Source organism: Cyphomyrmex costatus, unplaced genomic scaffold, assembly GCF_001594065.2.
Source record: "Cyphomyrmex costatus isolate MS0001 unplaced genomic scaffold, Ccosl1.0 scaffold75, whole genome shotgun sequence".
Lineage (NCBI taxonomy): Eukaryota > Metazoa > Arthropoda > Insecta > Hymenoptera > Formicidae > Cyphomyrmex > Cyphomyrmex costatus.
Window position 1 is genome coordinate 1,190,871 of NW_017280322.1, and position 22,271 is coordinate 1,213,141.

The 22,271-nt window shown below is 37.7% G+C and overlaps 1 protein-coding gene across 1 annotated transcript in view; it reads right to left on the reverse strand.

Annotated features, from left to right (window-relative positions):
• Nucleotides 1–22,271, reverse strand: part of LOC108780877 (zinc finger protein rotund) — a 93,682-nt gene that overhangs the window by 48,166 nt on the left and 23,245 nt on the right. The window contains exons 2-4 of the mRNA XM_018548700.1: nt 19,190–19,258; nt 19,056–19,092; nt 3,869–4,044 (exon numbers count right to left, since the gene is read on the reverse strand). Coding sequence (XP_018404202.1) covers nt 3,869–4,044; nt 19,056–19,092; nt 19,190–19,258 — 282 coding nt within the window. The remainder of the gene's footprint in view (nt 1–3,868; nt 4,045–19,055; nt 19,093–19,189; nt 19,259–22,271) is intronic.

Here is a 22,271-nt window from a genome sequence, read left to right on the forward strand (position 1 = left end):
CTTTTCAAGTTTAATTATAATCCAAATTACATTGGGAGAATTAGCCATGACGAAAACTAGAGATCGTTATCCAATTAAATGGCACCATATAATTTTCTCTATGTATTTGTTTTTTCAATAATAATAATAATAACAACAACAAAGTTTCATCATTATAAAATATGGCCATCGTATTACTGTTTTTATTGTTATATATTGTGTAAATAGTATAAATAAATATAACTGCGATATGTACGTTCAACTTTAATTATAAAAACTTTTCTTGTTTCTCGTAGAAAAAAATCTTAAATTTTTTTCAGTGTTTCCTGCAGTTTTCTTCTAGTCTTTCCTCTCTTACTCTCATTTCAAAGATCCTACTTCTCGAAAAGATATCCGATAAAGAGAAACGATTATAACGAGAAACTACCACTTTGTAACGTGCCGCGGAGGCCGATTAATCGCGGAGAATCTGCCGGTACCGTTGCACAAAATCTGTGTAATTTGTAAACTTTTTTACCGTCCACAAATGTATAATTTGATTCGGTTTAATCTCCGTCTGGAACGCGACGCAGCCGGGACCGTCAGCGAGTACTTATTACTGTGTAGGGGAAAGTGGAAATAAAACGTAACAATCTTTAGATCCGATCAGTTTTTGCAAAGCCAGAAATAAGAATCATTTCTTGAAAAATCGTGCAAATAAAGATCAATAATTAAAAATAATATCTATCTACAAATATGAGAAGTTACTTTATGCGGCAAACTCTACCAAAAATGAATAAAATATTTATCGAACTATTGCTCATTAAAAAAAAAAATATATTAGTTGCAAAATATAACAACTGTAAAGACAAATTTTCCAAATCATTACTTAAAAGTAAATATAAATGCTTTTACAAAAAATAATATCAATGCACGCTTAATAAAATGCAATATGTTACGGGTATTATTTTTCCTTTAAGTTAAATAGCTAATCGGAATATTTTTGTTACACACTTAATTATACATGGCAACATGAGTAACAGATCATTTTGCGCGGCAATAAAAGACAATGTTATAATTATATACTGCGTTATAATTTTAATATTAAACAGAACGCACAGTAACGACCAAAAGTGGTGACGAGCAACCGGACATGCAAGTTTATTATTTTATTAACCGACATCGACCAGCGATAAGAGCGGGCGATTAAGAGCCGGCCTTGATTAGTTATTGAAACAGCTAACGAAGCGGTTGTAATTTCTACGTAGAATTTAGATTTGTTCGTTTACTAATTTCGTGTTAATGAGCGGCGTGCCGCGCAGATCGGTCCGCACCTTAACGATTATCCCTCTGCCGCTCTTTCCGTTCCTTCTGAGAACGCCTAACGGAATAAATCACGCACATATACATACACATGCACGCACATACATACGCATACAGCCGATTTCAAAAAAATTATTCTTCATTGAGATATTTCAGGTAACGGACAGGCGGAGATTGCGGGATTTTCTCGACGCGCGACGTCTCTCTCGATCCGGGACAAATTAACCCCGTTTGTGTCACATATTGTATCTAACGTGGCAGATTGTACGTGTAATAACTAGTTTTAATCGCCGGGTTTCGTGTTTTGCCCCGCTTTTTTCTTCCCCGCAAAACAGGATAGAGAAGCGCCGGTGCAACGCTTTGTCGATCTCCGGTGTATGATAATCTACCCTATTCTGTATAGACGTTCAGTGAATATCATTAAGTTTTAACGATTCGCCTTATGGAATGTCACGCACCGCGTCCTTCGAGAGCCTCTTAGCTCTCTCTCTCTCTCTCTCTCTCTCTCTCTTTTTTCTCGTTCGTCTCGCACCATCTTTTTTCTACGTAACGCGCCGCCGTTCGCTGGTAATTATCGCGGAAAGCGCGGAAAGTTGTAAACTTTAACGATTGTCTCTAAACGGCTCGTAAAGCGCACGTTAACGAATTTGCGAAACTCAAATCCATCATCGGGGACATAAATCGTCAACCTACGAACGTGCGGCCGAACAGGCACGGAAAACATCGCGACTTGGCGGCAAATTTTCTCGAGGTCAGGTCTTTTCGTTATCGTAAGAGCCCTTGCAGTGCGCAACCAAAATCTTAAAGCCGCAAAAGGATGCTGCATCTTTGATGGGAGTCTCAAGATCTTTCTCAAATCTCCCCTTAAATAGACATTAATAATAAGATGATGTTCTGCACGTATGTAAGATAGAAGTATCTTTGCGTTGGAGAAATCCCAATCAAATATGAAAGCTAAGAAAATCTATGATCACTGAAAGTGATATCAATTTGTTACAACCTCTAATTATTTCAGTGAATTCTTCGATGTCTCCAAAATAATGTCTCTTTCGCTCTCAATCTTATCAGAAGAATGCTGTATTACGACTATTCGTTGTGAATATTATTCACACTTATTAGATTTTATGATATTCCAAGAATATCTTTTCATTGATAACTCAATATGCCGTTACATATTTGAATCATCAATTAATAATTTATGTATCGTTAATAAAATAAAATGTATGCTCTTCGTTTTGGTTTTAAAATAAAATTTAATGTATACATGTCGCAAATGTTTGTCTTGTGTTCAAAAAGTAAAAGACATGTATTATACACAAAAAATAATATAATATAATAATCATATAATATATAATAATAATATAATAAAATTACATAATAAAAAGTATGCATTAAAATATTAATCATTTTCATAAAATTATAATGTTGTTTATATCACTAACGTCGTTATAAAAATTATATCCTAGAATTAAATCAGAAAAAGTTACTGAAGTTATTCATAAACACACATTTATATTAATAACATGTTTTCTGTTCCTGCACTAGATTGCACTAAAACTCTCTTTCTCGTTTTCGACAAATATCAAACATAGACGTATCTCACTTTAAGTTCCAAAAGCATACATTAGTTCAGCTATAGAAAATAGACCTTAGATTTTGCAGGTTGAAACTTTAATAAACCATGAAGATAAATGGTGAAAGATCGAATAAGAGCATGAAAGGATACAAAAAAAAAAGGAACATACCAATAAGGCTCGAAATTCGTGTTCACAAAAGACTAAAAGAATTTCCATGTTTAAACGGTTAAAACGAGAGCGATGAATTTACAAGAGAGTATTTCTTCCTCCTTTTCTTTAAATAAAAGAAAGACCAGAACTTGTAAGATGCTACCAATATTCAGGATTTATGAAGATAACGAAAATTTCGTTACTTGAAAAGAAGAAAGGTTTTTGTCAAAATCTTTTGTAACGAGACTAAGTCTTCCTCTGTCGAAACGTGTGTAAACAGCATTTTTACCTGCGATAAATAGCCTTAATATTTGTGAAAATTAACGCATGAAAATGTAGTAAAATAGAGTAACATATTAATAGTAAATCTCTCTCTCTCTCTCTCTTTCCCATAAATCATATTATCTATCAAAGGACCTTTTAGAAAAGAATGGGAAGGCAGAAGGAAAAAAAAAAAGATATATACAATTTTTAAAAAAGGAACTTACTGACGCAATCTTTACAATGGATTCATTCATAGAGTAAAGGACACATGTGCCTTTCGTTTCACTATTCAGGTATTACAGCCATACGAAAAAGATGCAGGCCACAGAGTGTGTTCAATAATTATTAAATAGAGCATTTTTGTAGTCATTCCAAAAGTCTATGGTCACTTTCTCTGTATGGCCTGCTTACCCTGTTTGACCTAAATATGTAACGCTTGTTACGACACGAATGTGTTAAAAAATCAGCACCTAAATAACCGTTTCACGGATTAACACGGTAGTATAGAAAAATAGAGATATGGTAAATAGAGATTCATAGAGATGCCTAAAGCTAAATACGATGCTGACGTAGACACGTCGACTGGTCGAACTTACCTGTGGGCACATTTTACATTGGTACTTCCTCGGTGGATGCGAATGAGGTCCACCAAGATGGGAATTTAAATGCGACGGATGGGAAGGTTTTACGGTGAGTGGTTGAGGAACCACCAACAGACTGGCCGGCGGACTTCCGCTGCTCGAGCCACCGGCGCCTCGATACTGCTCATCACCTGCAATCATTCACAGATTCGAGATTAAATCGGAAATCGCCTTGAATGACGTTTGTTGGAGTGCACAGACAGAATGTCCACGTAGAGGACAGAAATGTGGCGTGATATCGTAACCATCGCCGCTTATGTTTTAATTACTCTCGATTATTTCCATCACGTGACCTACTTCGATTACAAAGCGCACTCTCCAGCTGGAAAGTGACACAGTAACCATCGCAATCACAGACATTTCCCAAGCACTTAATTGAACGCTGATTATAGATCAAGCACACGGTATATGTGTTATTGATGCGTTTTGCGAGCGATACGATCCGTTGAGATATTTTTTGCGTCTCAGTAATTTATTCCGAATTAAAAATATGACGCAAGTTGTCAATACGTCACATTGTTCGTGAAACATTAATTAAAAGTTATTAATAAAATATAATCGAGCGGATATATCCAATGAGTATTGTTTAGAGTTTTGTGTGCGATAAGAAGACTTATCCATCATGCAGAGTTACTTTGAGTTATTGGGACTCGTGAGTTATCGCGATTAATCAGCGAATCCTGTAAGGCGTTTCTCACTTATGTTTGTCGCGATAGATGGTACGCACAGATCTGCGCACGCCGACAATTATCTATGCACACACAAGCGCGCGTGATATACCAAGAAAGAGGCACACATACGGACGATCGAGCGGTCGACCGACTGACGCAACTCCCGGCGGCGTGCAAGGGGCAAGGATCCTGCGGGTTGCAAGGACGAGCGATCCTGCGTTACGAGTGTGCCTGTCATTAAGACGAGTTCTCAATATCGATCGGCGCGCATAAACGCGGAGTGGCGCTCGACCGACAGGTTGAGTTGGCTGTATCATCGTGCGGTTGTGCCCGTTCGTTGTGTATTCCGCTACTACTTTGCGCTCTTACGCATCGACACTTAAACGCATCACGCTTCTTATGCATGCAAGCCTGCAAAAATATATCGTCATCCTTTCGGCGCGAGAATATTCACGATTAAATCTCACTACCTATCTCGCGCGTTTCAATCTAGCGGAGATAAACTTGCCCGATAAAGGCGAACGATAAATATCTTAGACACGCAGGCGATTTATTTGCTCTTCTCGAAATATTGCTTCTGGAATGAGTTGTCAATTGCAGAAACTCTGACAAGAGAAAAGAAGCTATCCGCACTTTATTCTACGTTAATCACTTCCGAGATACTTTCGCGATTACTTCTGTACTGTCAGACATTCCGAAAAAATTGGACGTTAATTATTCGACATTGAAATATCGTATTTCGAAGTTGTATTTTTAAGTTGACTAACCTATACGTAATAAAACCTACTTTATACAAATGTTTTATAATACGTCATAGAATTCAGATTCCATCTATAGAATTGAAAAAATTTAGATAATGCGCTAAGTAGAATCAAAATTTGTACATATAAAAAATACACTTAAAAAAATATTAACTTTTAATAAATATATATTTGAATAATTGTAAGTAAATATTCACATAAATATTAAATCTTTTAGTAAAAATTATCCTTTAATAAATATTAAACATATATTTATCTCTCTCTCTCACACAAAATATCCATTAATTTTATTTACATAAATATCGTTTCTTTTTGAGTAAATATATTTACTGTTTAATATCTTTTTCAATGTATATATATTAAAATATATACGTACATCAAATGTACACACATATACATTAAAATATACAACATATGTATTTATAAACAGAAATCTGACGTGAATTATATAGATCTAGAGTGGAATTAAACGCATCGCCAAGATGTTATTAAGTACAATTAGACACAATTTTTATTTGACCTATGTCACTTGTGATATAAAGATACGATTACTGGCTTTGCTTACCTCAACAGTTAATATCGAATTACAAGACTAATATGATCATGATACGAAATCCTTTTTTTTTACGGGAGCATCCTTTCTCGCCTTCAAGAAAGTCGGTATACTAGCGGTAAAAACGACCGGAAACGTTACCGGCATTAAATAAAGGAAGTTATAATAAATTATATGCTTGATCCGTTTCCTGCCAATAATAGAAAAGTTATCGCTCGACCTTGTACAACGAACAAATGCCTCAAACATGAAGCGTCTGGCTCGCTCGGATATTCATTTAAGTAGTTTTATGGCTCGATCATGCAACAAGAGAGACGTCCATATTATAATTTTTAAATTCCGGTTTATGTATGTCGCAATTCGGATGAAATATCATTTTTATAATCTTATTTTTACAAAACGTTGCGAAATTGTTAAAAAAAATGGAGGGGGGAAATGAAGAAAAGAAAAAGAAGGAAACTAATGATTTGCATCGCCTCTCCCCTCCCCCTCCCCCCCTTTCGTTAATGACTTCATAATTTATTAATAGCTCCTTTACGCCGCTCCGCGATTGCCGCTTGCACGCATCCTCCGCTCGTTAAGTTCAGTTCAGAAGCGAGGACCCTTCTCTTACAAGGACGGGGGCATCCCGTGACTTTTACGACAATGCACGTCGAGTGCGTTCGGTGAAGTGCGCGCGTAGGCGGTGGAAGATGCGCTTCTCTGAAGCTGACAGCCCACGCGCGTCGATTTCGCTTAGAATCGACGTTAAACATGCAAAGGATATAGTCACGAGAGTTCATGCGTGCCGGACATTACGTGCAAGAGTGTCGATCCGCGCGTAATCCAAGTAGGCAAAGTGACAAATAGACGTCAGTACTGTATTAGTGCGTTTATTTAAATCACATGGACATAAAGATACGCTTTATAGAATTTATCCTCGTAGGCCAGCAAGCGTTTGAATGTTCGATATGGACGATATTAATTAATGATAACTATCAAATCGATAGCTATTTGCAATTTAGGGCGAATCTCTCCTCTCCGACAGAGGTGTTTATTTTAGACAGTCAAATTGAATGGCATTGATCTATATAAAATTAACGCGATATATTATGTAAATCGTTAAACGTGGCGCTAATAAATATTAATTTTAATAAAATGTGCTATATTCTATATCTGTATATATATTGTATTTAGACCTTTTTAATTGATTAATAAATTCTTTAAATCCGAGCGATTAAGTGAATCGATGTTTGCGCAGAATCGAAGTAATCGTTAGATGATAATAATGTTGCTGTATAATGAGTAAATTGCGCGAGTATAACAAGTATAATATCGAGCGCAGCATCAAAGTTCAAGGCGCAAACATACATAATGCGATGCAATTCCCAATAACTTCATATCGCGCGAAAAACCGCGCCGCTTACGTAACATTTAAAATTTATACATCCAACACACTATACGTGTATATAATCGAATTAAAATTTATCGCAATCTGTGACACGCTTTATTACTTAGTGTGTCTGTCGCGCAAATCTATACGACGTTATACGTGCATGGCCTTCTTTCTCGCCTAATTACCCGATGCATGGTGTTATGCAATCGATAAGCGCGCATACACAAGTCGAAACCATAATCAAGCGTTAAGACAGGTGTGAACGGTGGCTATTTCCGAAGCGAGTTAAATAAGCCTCACGTACACACGGTGTTATTATCTTGAATTTATTTATTTTATATCGCGTACCGTTTTCATACCTCGTCGCTCTCTTTCTCTCTTTAATACGACTTTTATACAAATGTGTCGTGCTCAAAAGAATTTTCCTCTCCTTTCCCTTTCCTTCACGACAATTATGTGTTATAAATTTTATCTAGCACAATTTCTGATTTTCTTTGTAGATTTTGCGTTACTTAAATTTACAAATGTTAATTATATGGGTGCTGTTTTAATTTTAAAGCGGCACAGGGCATTTCATCGTGAGGAAGCTGCGCACGTGGATAATTATTATCAAGTTTGCGCCGCAGAGTGGTTAAAACATTTGCACAATATCCTTTTTTTGTATTAACCGAATTCCACGTGAGTATACGCGGATAAACTTGAAACTTTGAGATACAGAGTCCGATTCGCCGTCGGACAATTGGCGATCGTTCCGGACTATGCGATTCGCTTCCAAGAATCGACGTCTTGCAAATCATCGTCTCCTCGATTCCCGCAACGATTCATTCGCGCCGCCGCGCCGCTCTTTTCGCCCAATCGACCAATCTCAGAGCGCGCGCGAGATATACGTAACATTCTCCTCGCGGTATAGCTAATTGATCTTTCCAGCGCGCTTGAACTCGATAATTATCATTTACATGCGTGATCTCGTATGCGCGAGAATCGCGGTACTCTTTGGCCGTAGCACTGGCAATCGAAGGAGAGGCGGTGGCCTCTTTCGTCACCGATGCTGCACACGGCATACATCGGCAGGGAAAAAAAACAAATGCGAGACCCGCATACACCTCAGAATAAAATGCGCTACATCTGTTTGCAGAAGTCAGAACAGGCGCATGAAAATAAGGATAAAAGCGAAGATGTAAATGGAACTGGATGTGAACGAAAAGGAGGAGGGGACTGGCAAGTTACAGCGTTCGTTCGTGGAAATATACTTCTCCTCGTAATCCGCACGTAATCTCTATACGATCCTTAATAACATTTTGCTCGAGATTACACCGTCTTGAAATTTTACGCCTTTATGGTGTTTTGTTTTACAATATTGTCACATGTGAAATTTTCACATTAAGGAATAAAATAAAATAAATAGAAAATGTAAACAAGTTTCTATACAACTTTCGTATTAAAAGATTATTTATACAATGTAAATAAATATCGCGCGGTAAAAATATTGCGTTAATAGATTCGTCTTAATTCTCGGCTTTTGTTACGATAAAAATGCAGGACAGGAGCAGAAGAGGTAAAATATTTCTTCCGATCATTAGCAAACGATAATATATATTTTCGTGGGAACCAGCTAGCGTTTAATTTAATTTTTAACATATTCTCGCGCACGTGTGATTCAACCACACTGGCAGGCAAAACGGCGGTGTTTAAAAACTATCTCCCGTTCCTTCATCCACAAACACGCGTGCGCGCAGCACGCACGCATGCATGCACGCACGCACTAACGCATGCAAGCACGCACGCGTTAGCGACGAGAGCGTTAATGACGTATGACGCCACGCACCTCCCGGCGTTATTTGCGGTGCGTAATTTTAATGGAATTATCGCGTCTCTTTCGGTACCTACGCGAATGAAAACTGTTTTTCTCGCGTCGTGTGTTTGACCATTTTTGAATTAACTTGACTAACATATCGCGGTAGTGTCACTTCGCCCTTTTGCAGAATCATTTACATATCTCTTCTGCGATCAATCGACGTGCACAATACGTGAATAAAACAGATTTTAAATTTCACACACTGTGAATTGCATAATGTATATAATTATGTAAATATATAAATAAATTTTTTCTGCTAATTATAAAATTATTATATATTATGAATTGCAAAATATGTTCATATATAAATAAATTTCCATAAATTTACAATATGTTATACATACATAGCGAGTGAATCAATCACACGAAAATTCACACAAAAATTACGCAGGTATAAACATTTTGGCCAATAAGACATTCAACATAAGATGATTATAAAATTTTGTAAATTTATGTCTGCGTGCTTTCATATCTAAAAATTATGCAGAATGGTTTTATTTATTTTTTTGCATTACCATTGATTAAACACAAATGAAAATCACTAAGAATTATTTATTTAAAATAAAAAAAGAAGATAAAATTTATATACAAAAAAGCGTAAACTATTTAAATAATATCATAATAATTTTGAATACGACGAAGTTACAAGAGAGAGATTATAGAAAAAAAGCAGTCGGAAATGTGTTTCTGAAATAATATAACAAACAGTCAAAATTGTAACGGTCGACCGACCGGTCCTCTTCTCTAGTCTGACTTGCGGGAAGCGCAAGTTAATAAATAATCGTGGGAACGCGGCAATTATATCCATTGCAACACATTTAATTGTTTGCCAGCTGCGTCATATCTCGTGTGACGCAGGAAGCCTCGATAAATCGGTATGTCGATAGTCTAGCGAAAGAAAACGATCGGAATATGAATGTCTAATATGATAATACAATCGTGAAAATGCAATTCGTTGTTTTTTCTAATTTAAGATTTTTTCTAAATATATAGATATGAGAGAGAGAGAGAGAGAGAGAGAGAGAGAGAGAGAGAGAGAGAGAGAGAGAGAGAGAGAGAGAGAGTTTACGAGATCAATAAGCATTGACAAGAAAGCAAAAAATGATGTATTCATGATATGAGTTGCATATTTTTGATTCCTATTTATAAAATTTTATAACATAATTAATTTGCCAATAGAGTAAACTTTTTTCTAACGTATCGCCGTAAGGCAATAAAATATTAATAATGTACGATAAAAAATATTCTCACGTGCAACTTGTTCTAGTGAATGATGCATCGCTATCATTTTTGCATTCGGAAATCCTTCGAACAATGTAAAGATGAAAATCAGGAACGAAAGGTATTTTTTAATGCTGCATAAAGAATGCAAATTTAATTTAACGATTAAATCCACGTGTTATTGTCGCAGAATTCATTCGGATTTCACTGCGAGTCATAAGTGTATCCACGTCGGTGTCGTGGCCTGCACTTGTCTTCCAGTCCTTTATGAATATTCACCGTTTGCACGATCGTCGCGAATCGATCCTGACGTCATGCCTAGAGTCGATAGGATCAAGGATCCTGCCTCCGCTCTCTACATCAATATCGCAACTATGGGCGCGATGCATCTCTTGATTCTTTTAGTTTAGTTCGCGAACTCCTCTCGCGAAATTTTGACTATCGTGAGTTAGCAATATGTCAAGCCTCAGGGTCGCATTAGTATTAAGACAGGATAGAGATTCATAAAGAAATAAAAAAAAAAAAGAGAGAGAGAGAGAGAGAAACGGCCGCGCGCGCAAAGTACACCAGACAGAATTGCGTACGAGTCGAACGTACGTCATACGTCCCGAAAAGTATGCACGTGTCCATTATATGTTTATGTGCACGCCCATTATTTATATTTACATATCGGTACGTGTATTTGGAGCTATTTGTGTACGTGGCTTCATATAAGATGGACGCTAATGTTGAGGTCGGTAGTAAATTATGCAAATAACTCTGCTGGGGAAATGTCAGTGGTTACGGACGACGGTCGATCCATCGACTTGCAATCGGGGTCCGTTCGTTCGGCCGCTTGTCCGACTGGCGAGCGGGCCACAGGTGGAACGGAGAGTGAGCAGAAAAAGAGAGCGGGACGGAAGGGCGGGAAAAGGAAACGACGTATGAGATTATAAGAAGGAAAAGAGATGTAAGACGGGCACGTTGGATGTGACTAATGCGAAGCGGAGTGGCGATATAGGCGGACGGATGTAAATGGAAAACGCGCGCGAGCGCTATAATCACGAGAGAATGATACGTTTTCCGATAAAAACAAATTCACATCTTGGAACGTAAGTGCATTACTTCGCATTACACATCCATTTATTTCATATAAATTACCAGTCTCAGATAAACGCGCGTTACAATATCTTACGTTCAACGGCGATTCGAATTTGCAGGGAAAGAAAAGTTCTATATGTGTCACGAAGAATTATGTTTACTAATCTTTCTAAAATGGCCATCATATATTTAGAATATTTAGAAATAGCATAAAAAAAATTACTAATTTAACAAATGTTTAAAGATAATGTTTAACAATCACATTTCACTTCTTAAACAAGAGAAACAAGTTCGATGATTGAAGGGATCTTTTTGCATTCGAACAGACACACTCATTCCACAACCTGGTTAACTGTATCCGGGATTATTGAATCTCTTGTTTGTGCAGTGCGGTTTACTTCTGCTTCTTTGTAAACTCCAATCGGTACTGTGAAATAGATATCATCAATAGCACGTAGAGCGGAACGATAATGACACGTTTGATTTACACGTATGTTTGATTCGACGTACTTCAATCTTTATGTGTCCGACGGGAAATACATGTCCCACTTGCAATTTTTCTACGTAAGTCCACCGAGATCTATTTCATCTTCTCTGCCAAAAAGGAAATTGCCGAAAAAGAGAAAAAGTAAAAAAAAAGAACATTTAATTTGATCGCGAAAGGATCGACGGTAGAAAGACCGCCGGTGGCGCAGAATCGTGTTCAGTCAACTTTAAATAGATTTTAATTCAATTTAGGTTCCAAGAGATTAATTATCTATATGTTTAGTATTAGCAAGTAATAAATTAATTATCACTTGTCACTTTGCGTTATGCAATAGCATAATCTCGATTGATAGAGATTGTATCTCTAAATCAATATAATTTAATTTATTACGGCGCTTTACTAAGAAAAAAGGTCACTTAACAAATAATCAATATAAAAAAATTAGCGAATAAATATTAATACATAATAAATTTATATTATACATAATACACAAAAAAATTCTTCCTTTTGTCATACGGACAAAAACGATTGCGCAGCAATGTATCAACGTAGTTTTCGCATAGAACAAACGAATCGACGATGAGGATTTTTGTCGATGAGTCGTTGCGCGTGTAACGGAGCTATTATTTTGACTTGGAAGATTCGGAGACGGAGTGACGGTCAGAATAGAGTCGAATGCAATTTTGGAGAGAGCCACGAGGTCATCGTGACTCTTCGTAACCATAAGTCCGCCTGCTAGCATTAAACTACCATTGTGGTACGTATATTTGTATACGTCAAACCGGTCTCGGAAACGATTTTTAAAGTCTTCGGGAGCAGATCGATCGACCTGCGTCTGGACGTTACATATATATTTTGAGAAGATATTTCGAATAATTTCGTCATGCGTTAAACCGGTTGGAAAGAAGGACAAAAAGACAACAGAATGCAAGTTCTCATCAGACGCAATTCTTAAAACCTGTCCTATTATATGCGTCGTCCAGGTAGACACGATAATTCTAAATCTTTGATCTGTAATTACTTGTTTTCGAATTAAATTTTTCTATCCGCAATGATTGAGATATGCGTTGACGTCTCTTGAGACGATTAATTACCATACTGTGCATTTCGATGTACATAACAACTAATTATATTATACAACTTAATTGTAGCAAGAGGAAAATTTATTACTTGGGATCAGACATAACAATAATATTTATAGATACCTCGAAATTTAATCTGTGTGATCAAAAAAGATTCTTTCTTGCATGTAATTTTATTCATTCGAATCAAGCGAGCTATAAAGTTCGTAAAAGCTTCGAAGGAATATTAATATTAATTCGGTAAGAAAATGTTTCTGAAAACTGACTCTCAGTTTACGTTTCATAAATAAATGCAGGAACATTCCTGTGTAACGCAATACATTTTCATACATTGCAGCCGTTACTTTGAAGATTAACGCGCATTGCATATCGGAGAAGACATCAGAATGAATTCCTGTCATTTTTTGTTTTTTTTTCTCCTTTTTTTTCGCTTTATTATCCGCGTTACATAGACACGACGATTTCATTGACGTCGAACAAACTGTTCTAAACGGCCGGATAATAAAAAATAAATCACCGGCAGAGAATTATTGACGAGCGTGACGGTATCGATTATCCGGTGCGAAAGGACATGGAACGATTTCGGTGGCGAAGGTTAAAAGTGCGATATGAATTACGCGTGACGTTGATAATAATTCGCGACAATAATGGGGAGACCGATGATTGGCGGGATTAATTTTCGGTTGCGACGTAAAATCCATTTGCTAATCGCGCGATAATGGCGCGATACGAGCTGTCGTTATTTCCCGTTCCGCAGACCGTCTCTCAGCGCAAAACCCTCAATTCACACAATTTATTTAAATTTACAGCTCCCTTTTTCTAACCATCGTAAAGTTTATTTATTGCCGCGTGTATATCGCCGACTTGACAGCCGTTATTGACAGAAAATGAGCGTCATTAGCCTGTCCGTTTGTACGTATTAAACGAATCAATTTGGCGTTACGACCGCGTTGCGTAATACTTGATAATATTACGATCGACGCGAACCAGTAAGATCGTTTTCGCGAGGGCGGTCCTGTAAAAGTGCGATTCGACTTGTTCCCGATCGATAGAATGCTGCAGTGTCGCGACATAAAATCGCGAAACGACGTCGTAAAATGCGAGCATGAAGGGAGAGACCTTTACTCATGGTAAAATCTCCGGGAAAACCGCGTCAAACCGACGTGGTGACGGAAAAAGGGCAGACGAGGAAAGCGAGAGTGGAGCAGCCGTAAAAACACGTCAAGTACTGATCGCGGAAACTAGACGATCGCCAGACGGCGACTACGACGTCATCTAGAACGTCGTAGTCGCCGATTTTTGAAAAACACGCATCCTACACAACGAAGAGATCTAGATATAAATAGTGTTACTTATTGTTGTATTTGAAATCGATTTTGATAATCATTTTTTTAAGCGAAATCGTCCACTTTTTTAAAATATAATTCGATAAAAAATTCTGATGAAATAAACAAAATACCTTGAAGACGTAAGTAAGTAATACACTACTTGTTATATTCAATTAAAATTTCACAGTAATACAACATTATTTGACTTTCACCAATTCTGTAAATTCCGTCAATAATACAGATTAAACAAATTGCTTACAAGCTCGCATTAATATATTACATTATTTAACATCCGATGCAAAGCATTGAATAAAATGTTGTAAAGTAAAAGTTGACTAGCAGTTTACCGAAAGATCTCGTAAACTATTTTTTTTTTTGACGGGAAAAAAAATGTAAGATATGAAAACCAGACAAGCTGACCTTTCGCCAGGAATTCCCGTTGCATTCTCACCCTCGTTCATCTACTCCCTTCCTTCTGCTTCACGTGCGCAGACGTGCAGGAAGACTCGAACTTTTAATTGACCCCAAACTCTTCGACACATCGTAACTTATGCCGAGAGTACAATGTAACAGAGTTCTAGTCGCGTCCCAACATGTTTCTCGTCCCGCATTTGCACAACGTGCTTTGATTCCGCACTAAGAATAAATGGCACTAATTGAAAATCTCCGCTTATTCATAAATGCTGAAGTTAATATCACCGTGCAATATGCGTAGAACATTCCGAAACTACTTTTACCTCGTTCAACAATTGCTATAATTCCGACTAAAAGTGTGATTGTTTCGGCTCTGTATTATTTTTAATTCTTCTATTCAATCTCTAGGATTTAGTAAAAAACGATCGTGCTTTTTTTCTATGTTAATACGGTATAATCGTAAGATATTAACGCATCACTATGTGTTCCTTATAGAGCGAAGGCATTTTAAAGAGCTCGAAGAATAAAATATCACACAATCACATTACATACGCATATATTTGACAGAAAATACGCGGACTGATTTTTGTGCATGCCTGTTTACGTGGAACAGTTGGATTTTTATCGACCTGTTTACGAGCCGATTCTACCCCTTCGAATACGAAATGCAATCCGTTTTCTCGTATGTGCGCTCGTATAAGAAGAAATAAGCTTGAGAGAGGAAAGCAGGTAGAACGTTTGTTAGTATTAAAAAAGAATAACCTTTTCCCCCGCATCCTCTTTATTTGTAGGATATTTTCATTTGTACATTACAAGGTAATACGAGATGGGACACGGGATCCTTTTCTCGCAACGTAGGAAATTGTCTCCTCTCTCGGTAAAATTATTACAAAAGTACCCTTACCAATGTACATCCAAAAAAAAAAACTTCCATTAACTCATCGGAGGACGGAAGTTCAAGTAGCTTTTTATAATCCGGTTAAAATTAGCGTAATCCGATTCTTTGCTTTAACGGATAAAAATATCTCTTAATAACCAGAGAATGATCAAGAGGGTACAGATCACAAGGTAAGTGAAAGTCGCGCGCGTGTTGCATTAACGTGTTTCTTCCATCGTTACGTCGCGTCGGGTGAAACGTTCGGAACCGAGAATGAAGGAAGTTGCCGTCTCGGATTTAGTTACCCGTGCAAGATACTCAATGATCATTAAAGTCATTCACTGGTGGCGTTAAGATTTCAAGAGGCAAAGAAAGAGATGCGTCTGGCGCAATCTTATCTCCTCTTAACGCCTCAATGACAATTCGCGATATTTTACGTTTAAAGAATTTACATGTGCGTTTGTCTATAGATAAGAACGTCGCTTCAGAAGTCGCAATTCCAATAAATTATCGGCTATAAATTATCGACCTGTCCGTTTTTTAGACGAAAAATGTTAAACTTATAATATAATAATGAAAACTTGCAATAATTTTGAATAGACTGAGAGGATTATTAATTAATTCAAGAAATTAAAAGCTTAAAACGCAGACTTTTTTTTATATAAAAATATTATACAGAAATCAGAGGCAAATCTTAGAGGCAAATATAAAATCACGAACATTATATACCTAAGAGGTAAATCAATAAAATAAATTCCGAAATATTATTATATATATCTGATCTTCCGACAAAATCGTCACGTGAGAGACGCGCCAGTCACTTTTACGATCTCTCGAATTCAACTCGTCAAAAAATACGTATTCGCCGGTCAAATAAATCATATATGCGCACGTTGCGACACGTTCCATCTATGTTGCGCTGCGAGACTGGTGTGTATCGCGACATATCTCCTGGAGGCTGCCGACGAGGAATTTCCAAACGAGCGACTCGCATTTACTTGACGAGCGAATACGATAATGAGACGGGCGCAAGAGGGGGCCTTGAGGCTCCGTCGTCCCACACACATCCTTCGCCTTCTTCACTGTTCTCGCGGGGCCCGAAATTTCGGCGTCATGCGATCCGTACATTAACGAATAGTCGAGGATCTTTGCGCAATTGCCAGGCCGACGGTTAATTTTAGGGCCCATCTACGACGTCGAGCCCGATGGGCACGAAGCGCGAAATATGTTCCCCCGATGAAAGAGAAATTTGGATTTTGAGACACGCGATGTAATAATGATCGTGCGCGCCGGCAGCGTTGAATCCGAGCTCGCAGTCAAACGGCGAATTAATAGAAGGTAGGAATAGGGAAAACAGAGAATTGTGGAGATGGAACAGACATAATAAGACATCAGATGGAAGTACACGATCATTTTATAATAAAACGTCAGAAAATAGCAATATACGTAGAATTAAAAAAAGAACGAAGATATCTTCTATTCTAGAAGAGTTCTAGAAAGAATTTCTATTTAAAAAATTGTTAAGTAATAAGTAATAAAGTCAAGTAGGACTAATAAATAAAATAACAAGGACCGATGAAAAAAGAAGAAATATCGCAGTAATAAATTTTGTTTTAATCGCTCAATAAAAACGAAGTTTTACGTTAACCGGACAGTGACGTAATAGTGGATGACGACGGATATCGTTGCAATAATATTTGTCGCGGAGGCATATGCGTCAAATTACAGGGCAATATCGAGGGAAATGTTGCAGGTGGTCGTGCAACTTTTTTTCCCTTCCCCCTCGTATACAGGTTTGTGTTTCTCTATGGCATGAATCACTGACGGCAGCCCGTCGATCTTGACGAGAATGGAAGGGTAGCGGGCTTATCTCGTAAATGGCCAGCCTAGGCCAACCGCGCGTGCCATTGGCAGTGAAAAACATGTATTGAAACTCTTTTTATAAACGGAACCACGATTACTTAATCCTTCCGACAAGGAGGAGGAGGAGGAAGAGACAATGAAGAAGTGGCAGATTTGATTTACCTGGATCGCATTATTATATCGAAATTGATAAAAGAAACTCAACTCATGAGTTTGATGTTACATTCCCCTATACTTAATACCTAGTGCATACACACACACACACACACACACACACACGGCTTATTTTTATTTTATCTCAGAATGGTTAAATTAAAATAAAATAAAATCGAATAAGATAAAATAGAGATAGAATTATATAGAGATAGAATAAAATAATTTTACGATAAATTTATCTAATTAAATTCAAAAACTTATTCTTATAATTTGAAGCAGTCCGTTTCGTCCTCTTATTTTCTTTTTTTTTATTTAAGTTTAAAAAATTCAAATAAATTATATATAATATATATAATATTTTTCTCATCTTTTTTTGTACAAGACACATATCACTATAAGTTTTCAATTTTGTATACAACTTTTAAGTACATAGTAAAGCATATGTCACACGAATATTACACCTCTGTATGTAACAAAAAAGTTGTTTTTATACAAGTCACGCATCTTGTACATAAATAAAAACACGTTCAAATCGCAAGGAAAAAAGGAAAATAATCAAGGAACTAAACTAATCACGTCAATAGATGAAAAATACAGTTCTAAATAAAAAAAAAGATGTTGAAGAGTGTAGCTTACATATCCAGCATGGTCCGTAGATAAATTCAGGTTCGCGCGTGTTTTTTGCTCGGTGCAGTGCCCCTACTCTTTTTCTCTGACTTTTTCTTTCGCTCCTAATCGGCGATCTTACGTCACGCATGCAGTCACAACCGGTTCTCGGCCGATGGTTAGATCTTAGGAAGTGTTTGCATCTGATGCGAGGTCGCGACGCTAACAGATACTAAGACAAAGCGAGAAGCAGCTTTCGGCTGAGGCACCGCGTGATTTAACTGCCCATGATGATCCAAATTTTTCAGGTAAACAACTCGATCTCCATCTCGATTCACAATGGCGATACACGAAGCGTCTCGGATGTTAATCATTTATATCTGATTGCATATTCTCTGACAAGTTTACAGTCGCTCTTTCTTCAACGGATTTTTTTATTAAACGCTATCCTTTTTCCATCATTTTTTGTCGTTTTCAACATCAAATATTTTAATCTGATTGCAAATTCATTGATATTAAACCCCCAAAATTACATAAAAATGATTAATGTTATAAAAAATATGACTAATTTTTCATTTATATATGAACAATCTTTTATATGTACTGATGTCACATTGTCGTATCTCTGTCAGTAATTATATAGCTTTAGTAATCTAATGATTTAAACGGTAAGGTGAAAATGTCAATCCGCGAATTACATCTGGAGACACGGTAGTGTCTCGGCGCTAAGCCAAACGCAGCGACACTGCTGTGGCTACTTTTCGAAATGTACGGGAAGGTAACGAGACATACACAAGCATTAAAGAGACTCACCTTTCTGCAGCTGACCATGGTCCGCGTTCATTTTCGCCTGCAACAGAAAGTGCTGCGCTTCACCAAGTAGAATTAGCACGACGGCCGTGTATATGAAATAGACCACTAAAATATTTCGAAGTGGGTTGTCTCACCTCGTAACCTTGTTTCGCGCCCCGGCCGCCACCCCAGTAGTCGCTTTCCTTGTCGTGCGGGGCGCATTGCTGCAACACAGAAGAGAGTGTTGCTAATTAATTTTAGCAAATGCCTCCATCGATTTCCATCTGGCTAAATTAAATCATTTATTAATTTATGAAGATGAAATCTATACGAAATGCGTGTAATATGAAGATAGGAATAGAGAGGAAGAGAGAAAATATAACACTGAAAATTTTCATCTTCTAAAAAACTTGATTAAACACAAATATATTTAAGAATATATGTATTTGTACTTTTTCTTGACAATTCCAATTTTGATTCTTTCATTAAGCGCGGCGCGTATCTATAACACAATATCAAACAGCGAGGAACAATTTCTCAACAAATTCTGTAAATGATATATATTTGCGCCTTTATTTCTCTCACCATAAATTATTCGACGTTTCGCTAATTACCAGAAACGTGCTTCCGTAAGATTAATCGTCCGCGCCACCTTGCAATAGTCCAATGGTGGCACGCATAGGGCGACCACAAGAGCTATCGAAAGATGACCCCGTTTCCCTTCCCACGACCCTTCAAACCACATCCATCCCTCGGCATGACCTTCCGCATTTCGACGGACTCGCGCCAGGTCGCGTACACCTCCCCGAGAATTCGGAACGAACTGAGCCTCGTAAACCCCACGAAAGTTCGAACTACTTTCCTTCCGAGTTCTAAAATATATAAGACACACATTGTGTATCTTTCTCAGAGTTATAATAGAAATAATATCTTCCTGTACAAAATATCAATTTTCAATTATACAAAAGTATCCACTGTTACGTGATATAAAAGCAGCTTTCCCGTACATTGCGAAAACATGTTGTCCGTACTCGGAAGATCAATAGAGTGAGAAAATAATAAAATTTAAAGCATCGAAAATATTGCCATGTAAGTATACATCATATTCTATCGCATTCGCTGACTACAATAAAAAAAATATATGGTAATGCGAATTATTACTTCTCATATGATTCATGATGTAATTTGTATATCTATTTTCATTTGTCACGTACATAATTTAAATGTGTCTGATAATATTATTAATACTTGCGTTATGAAGAATTTGAAAAAAAGTTTCATATCGATAAAAAATCCTGTATTCATGGCGTACGACGATAGTAGAAGAAATATTTATGCCGAAACGTTTTTACGGCGGTCTCGTAAATATAGTCAGAGGTCAAGAAGTCGTACTGGATACAGACGACGATATGGACCGAATCGTGGTCCGAAAAGGGGACAAAGATCGTGTATGCCCGTCCTTAAGAAGGGTCGATGGTAGCCCTTCGCGCTACAGGTGGCTCGTCAAACGATCCGATTCCGTCGGAACCAGCGTAAGCTTGCCGGGATAAGGTAAAGATACGCGTTCGTGGATCAAGAATGGTGGACCGTCGTTGATAACTCGAGCAAGATACTCGCGATCTCCACAGAGATCATGACGGACGACAAGAAAGGTGCTTACAAACACGTGGAGATTTTCGATCTACAGCGAATATTCGTGTCTATTTTAAAGACGGAAAATCAGAGAAGCCGGGATAGGTAGAAGACGCATACATTCGAAAGCAATCGACTTTTCCGGGGAAATAGGGAAAAACGGTAGGGGTTGAGGTGCAAGGAGAAGATCGTTCCTTAAACCCAACTGTGTGTGTTACCAGATGGCATCATCTAGAAACGGTTATTCTAAAATCAGAATCGCCACCAGATGATATTGGGATAACGCATTCATTATGTATAAAAGATTCTTAATAGTTATTAAATACACTTGATAGTTCGTTTAACATTTTATTTAAATTCTGAAAATTAATTAGTTCGCTAGACTCGTGTTTTCACGATTATTAACAATATATCATTATGATTTATATAACATATATATGTACAAAGGAAACGTAATCTTTAATAAGCTTTCTATATTTATTCTTTCATATGTGAACAGAATATATTATTGTGAAGCAATTCTTATGTATAAGAAAGACAAAAACGAGAAGAAAAAGAAAGTAGATTATAATCAATTATAAATACGATAGATTACAATCGTATCGAGTAATAACACGTTTTAAAGATATATATTTACATATGCTAAAATAAATAGGTACAACGTAAAATAAACGTCAAGATATATATTTTTCGACACGAACACGAGAATATATAAAAATGTGATTTTCCTTTAGAAGTAATTTAGAAAATGTCTTGCGTCGTGCGAAAATATGATTGTTCCTGCTAGGTATTGGAAATATCAAAAGCAGTGGATACACGCGTGATCAATCCAAATTGAATCCGGCAGCATTCTGTGTGTGGGTGTGCGCAACGCGGTTAAAATTCAGTTGGATAATTTCCATATCGGTATCAACGATACGTACTAAAGTGCTATGTCCGGCAGCGAACCAGCTCGCCGAGCCCTTACGTCCAACGCCCTACGTGCCCGACAGAGAGAAGAACGTGCCGGAGGCAGCTCTGGATTGGTAATCCAACCTACCACGGCTCGCTCGAAGGGAAGATATAGAGAAAGAAGAAAAAAAAAAAGACAAAAAAATACATTTTAGCTCGCATCCAGGCACTGCAGCCAGTTTCACCCCCCTCCCACCCCGTCCTACACCACCCACTCACCCTCCCACTTCTCGTACACCCACCCCCTCGGTCCTCCTTTACTTCCTACATCCACAAGCTCCCTCTTTACGCCCTTCTTTATCTCTCCCTCTCGCGCGGGCTGCGAGCGTACGTGTGTATGCGAGTACGTGGTCGAGCCGATGGTCGAGAAGAGCGTCCCGATAGAAAAAGGACGCCGACGCGCGGCGTCGGTAGGTGGTCGGGTAGCTGTGAAAAAAAAATCAAAAAGATAGGAGCCGCAGGGGTGGAAGGGGGGGCAGGAGAGAGAGAGAGAGAGAGGAGGCGGGGGTGAAAGGTAGGGAAAAATGAAAAAGAGGTGAGAGAGGGAAGCGAGAGGTGGACGAATGAGAAGAGGAAAAGGGCGGAGGATAGACGAGACGAGAGGGAGAGAGATCATATGCGTATGTGCAACATGAGAGAGAGAGAGAGAGGGGG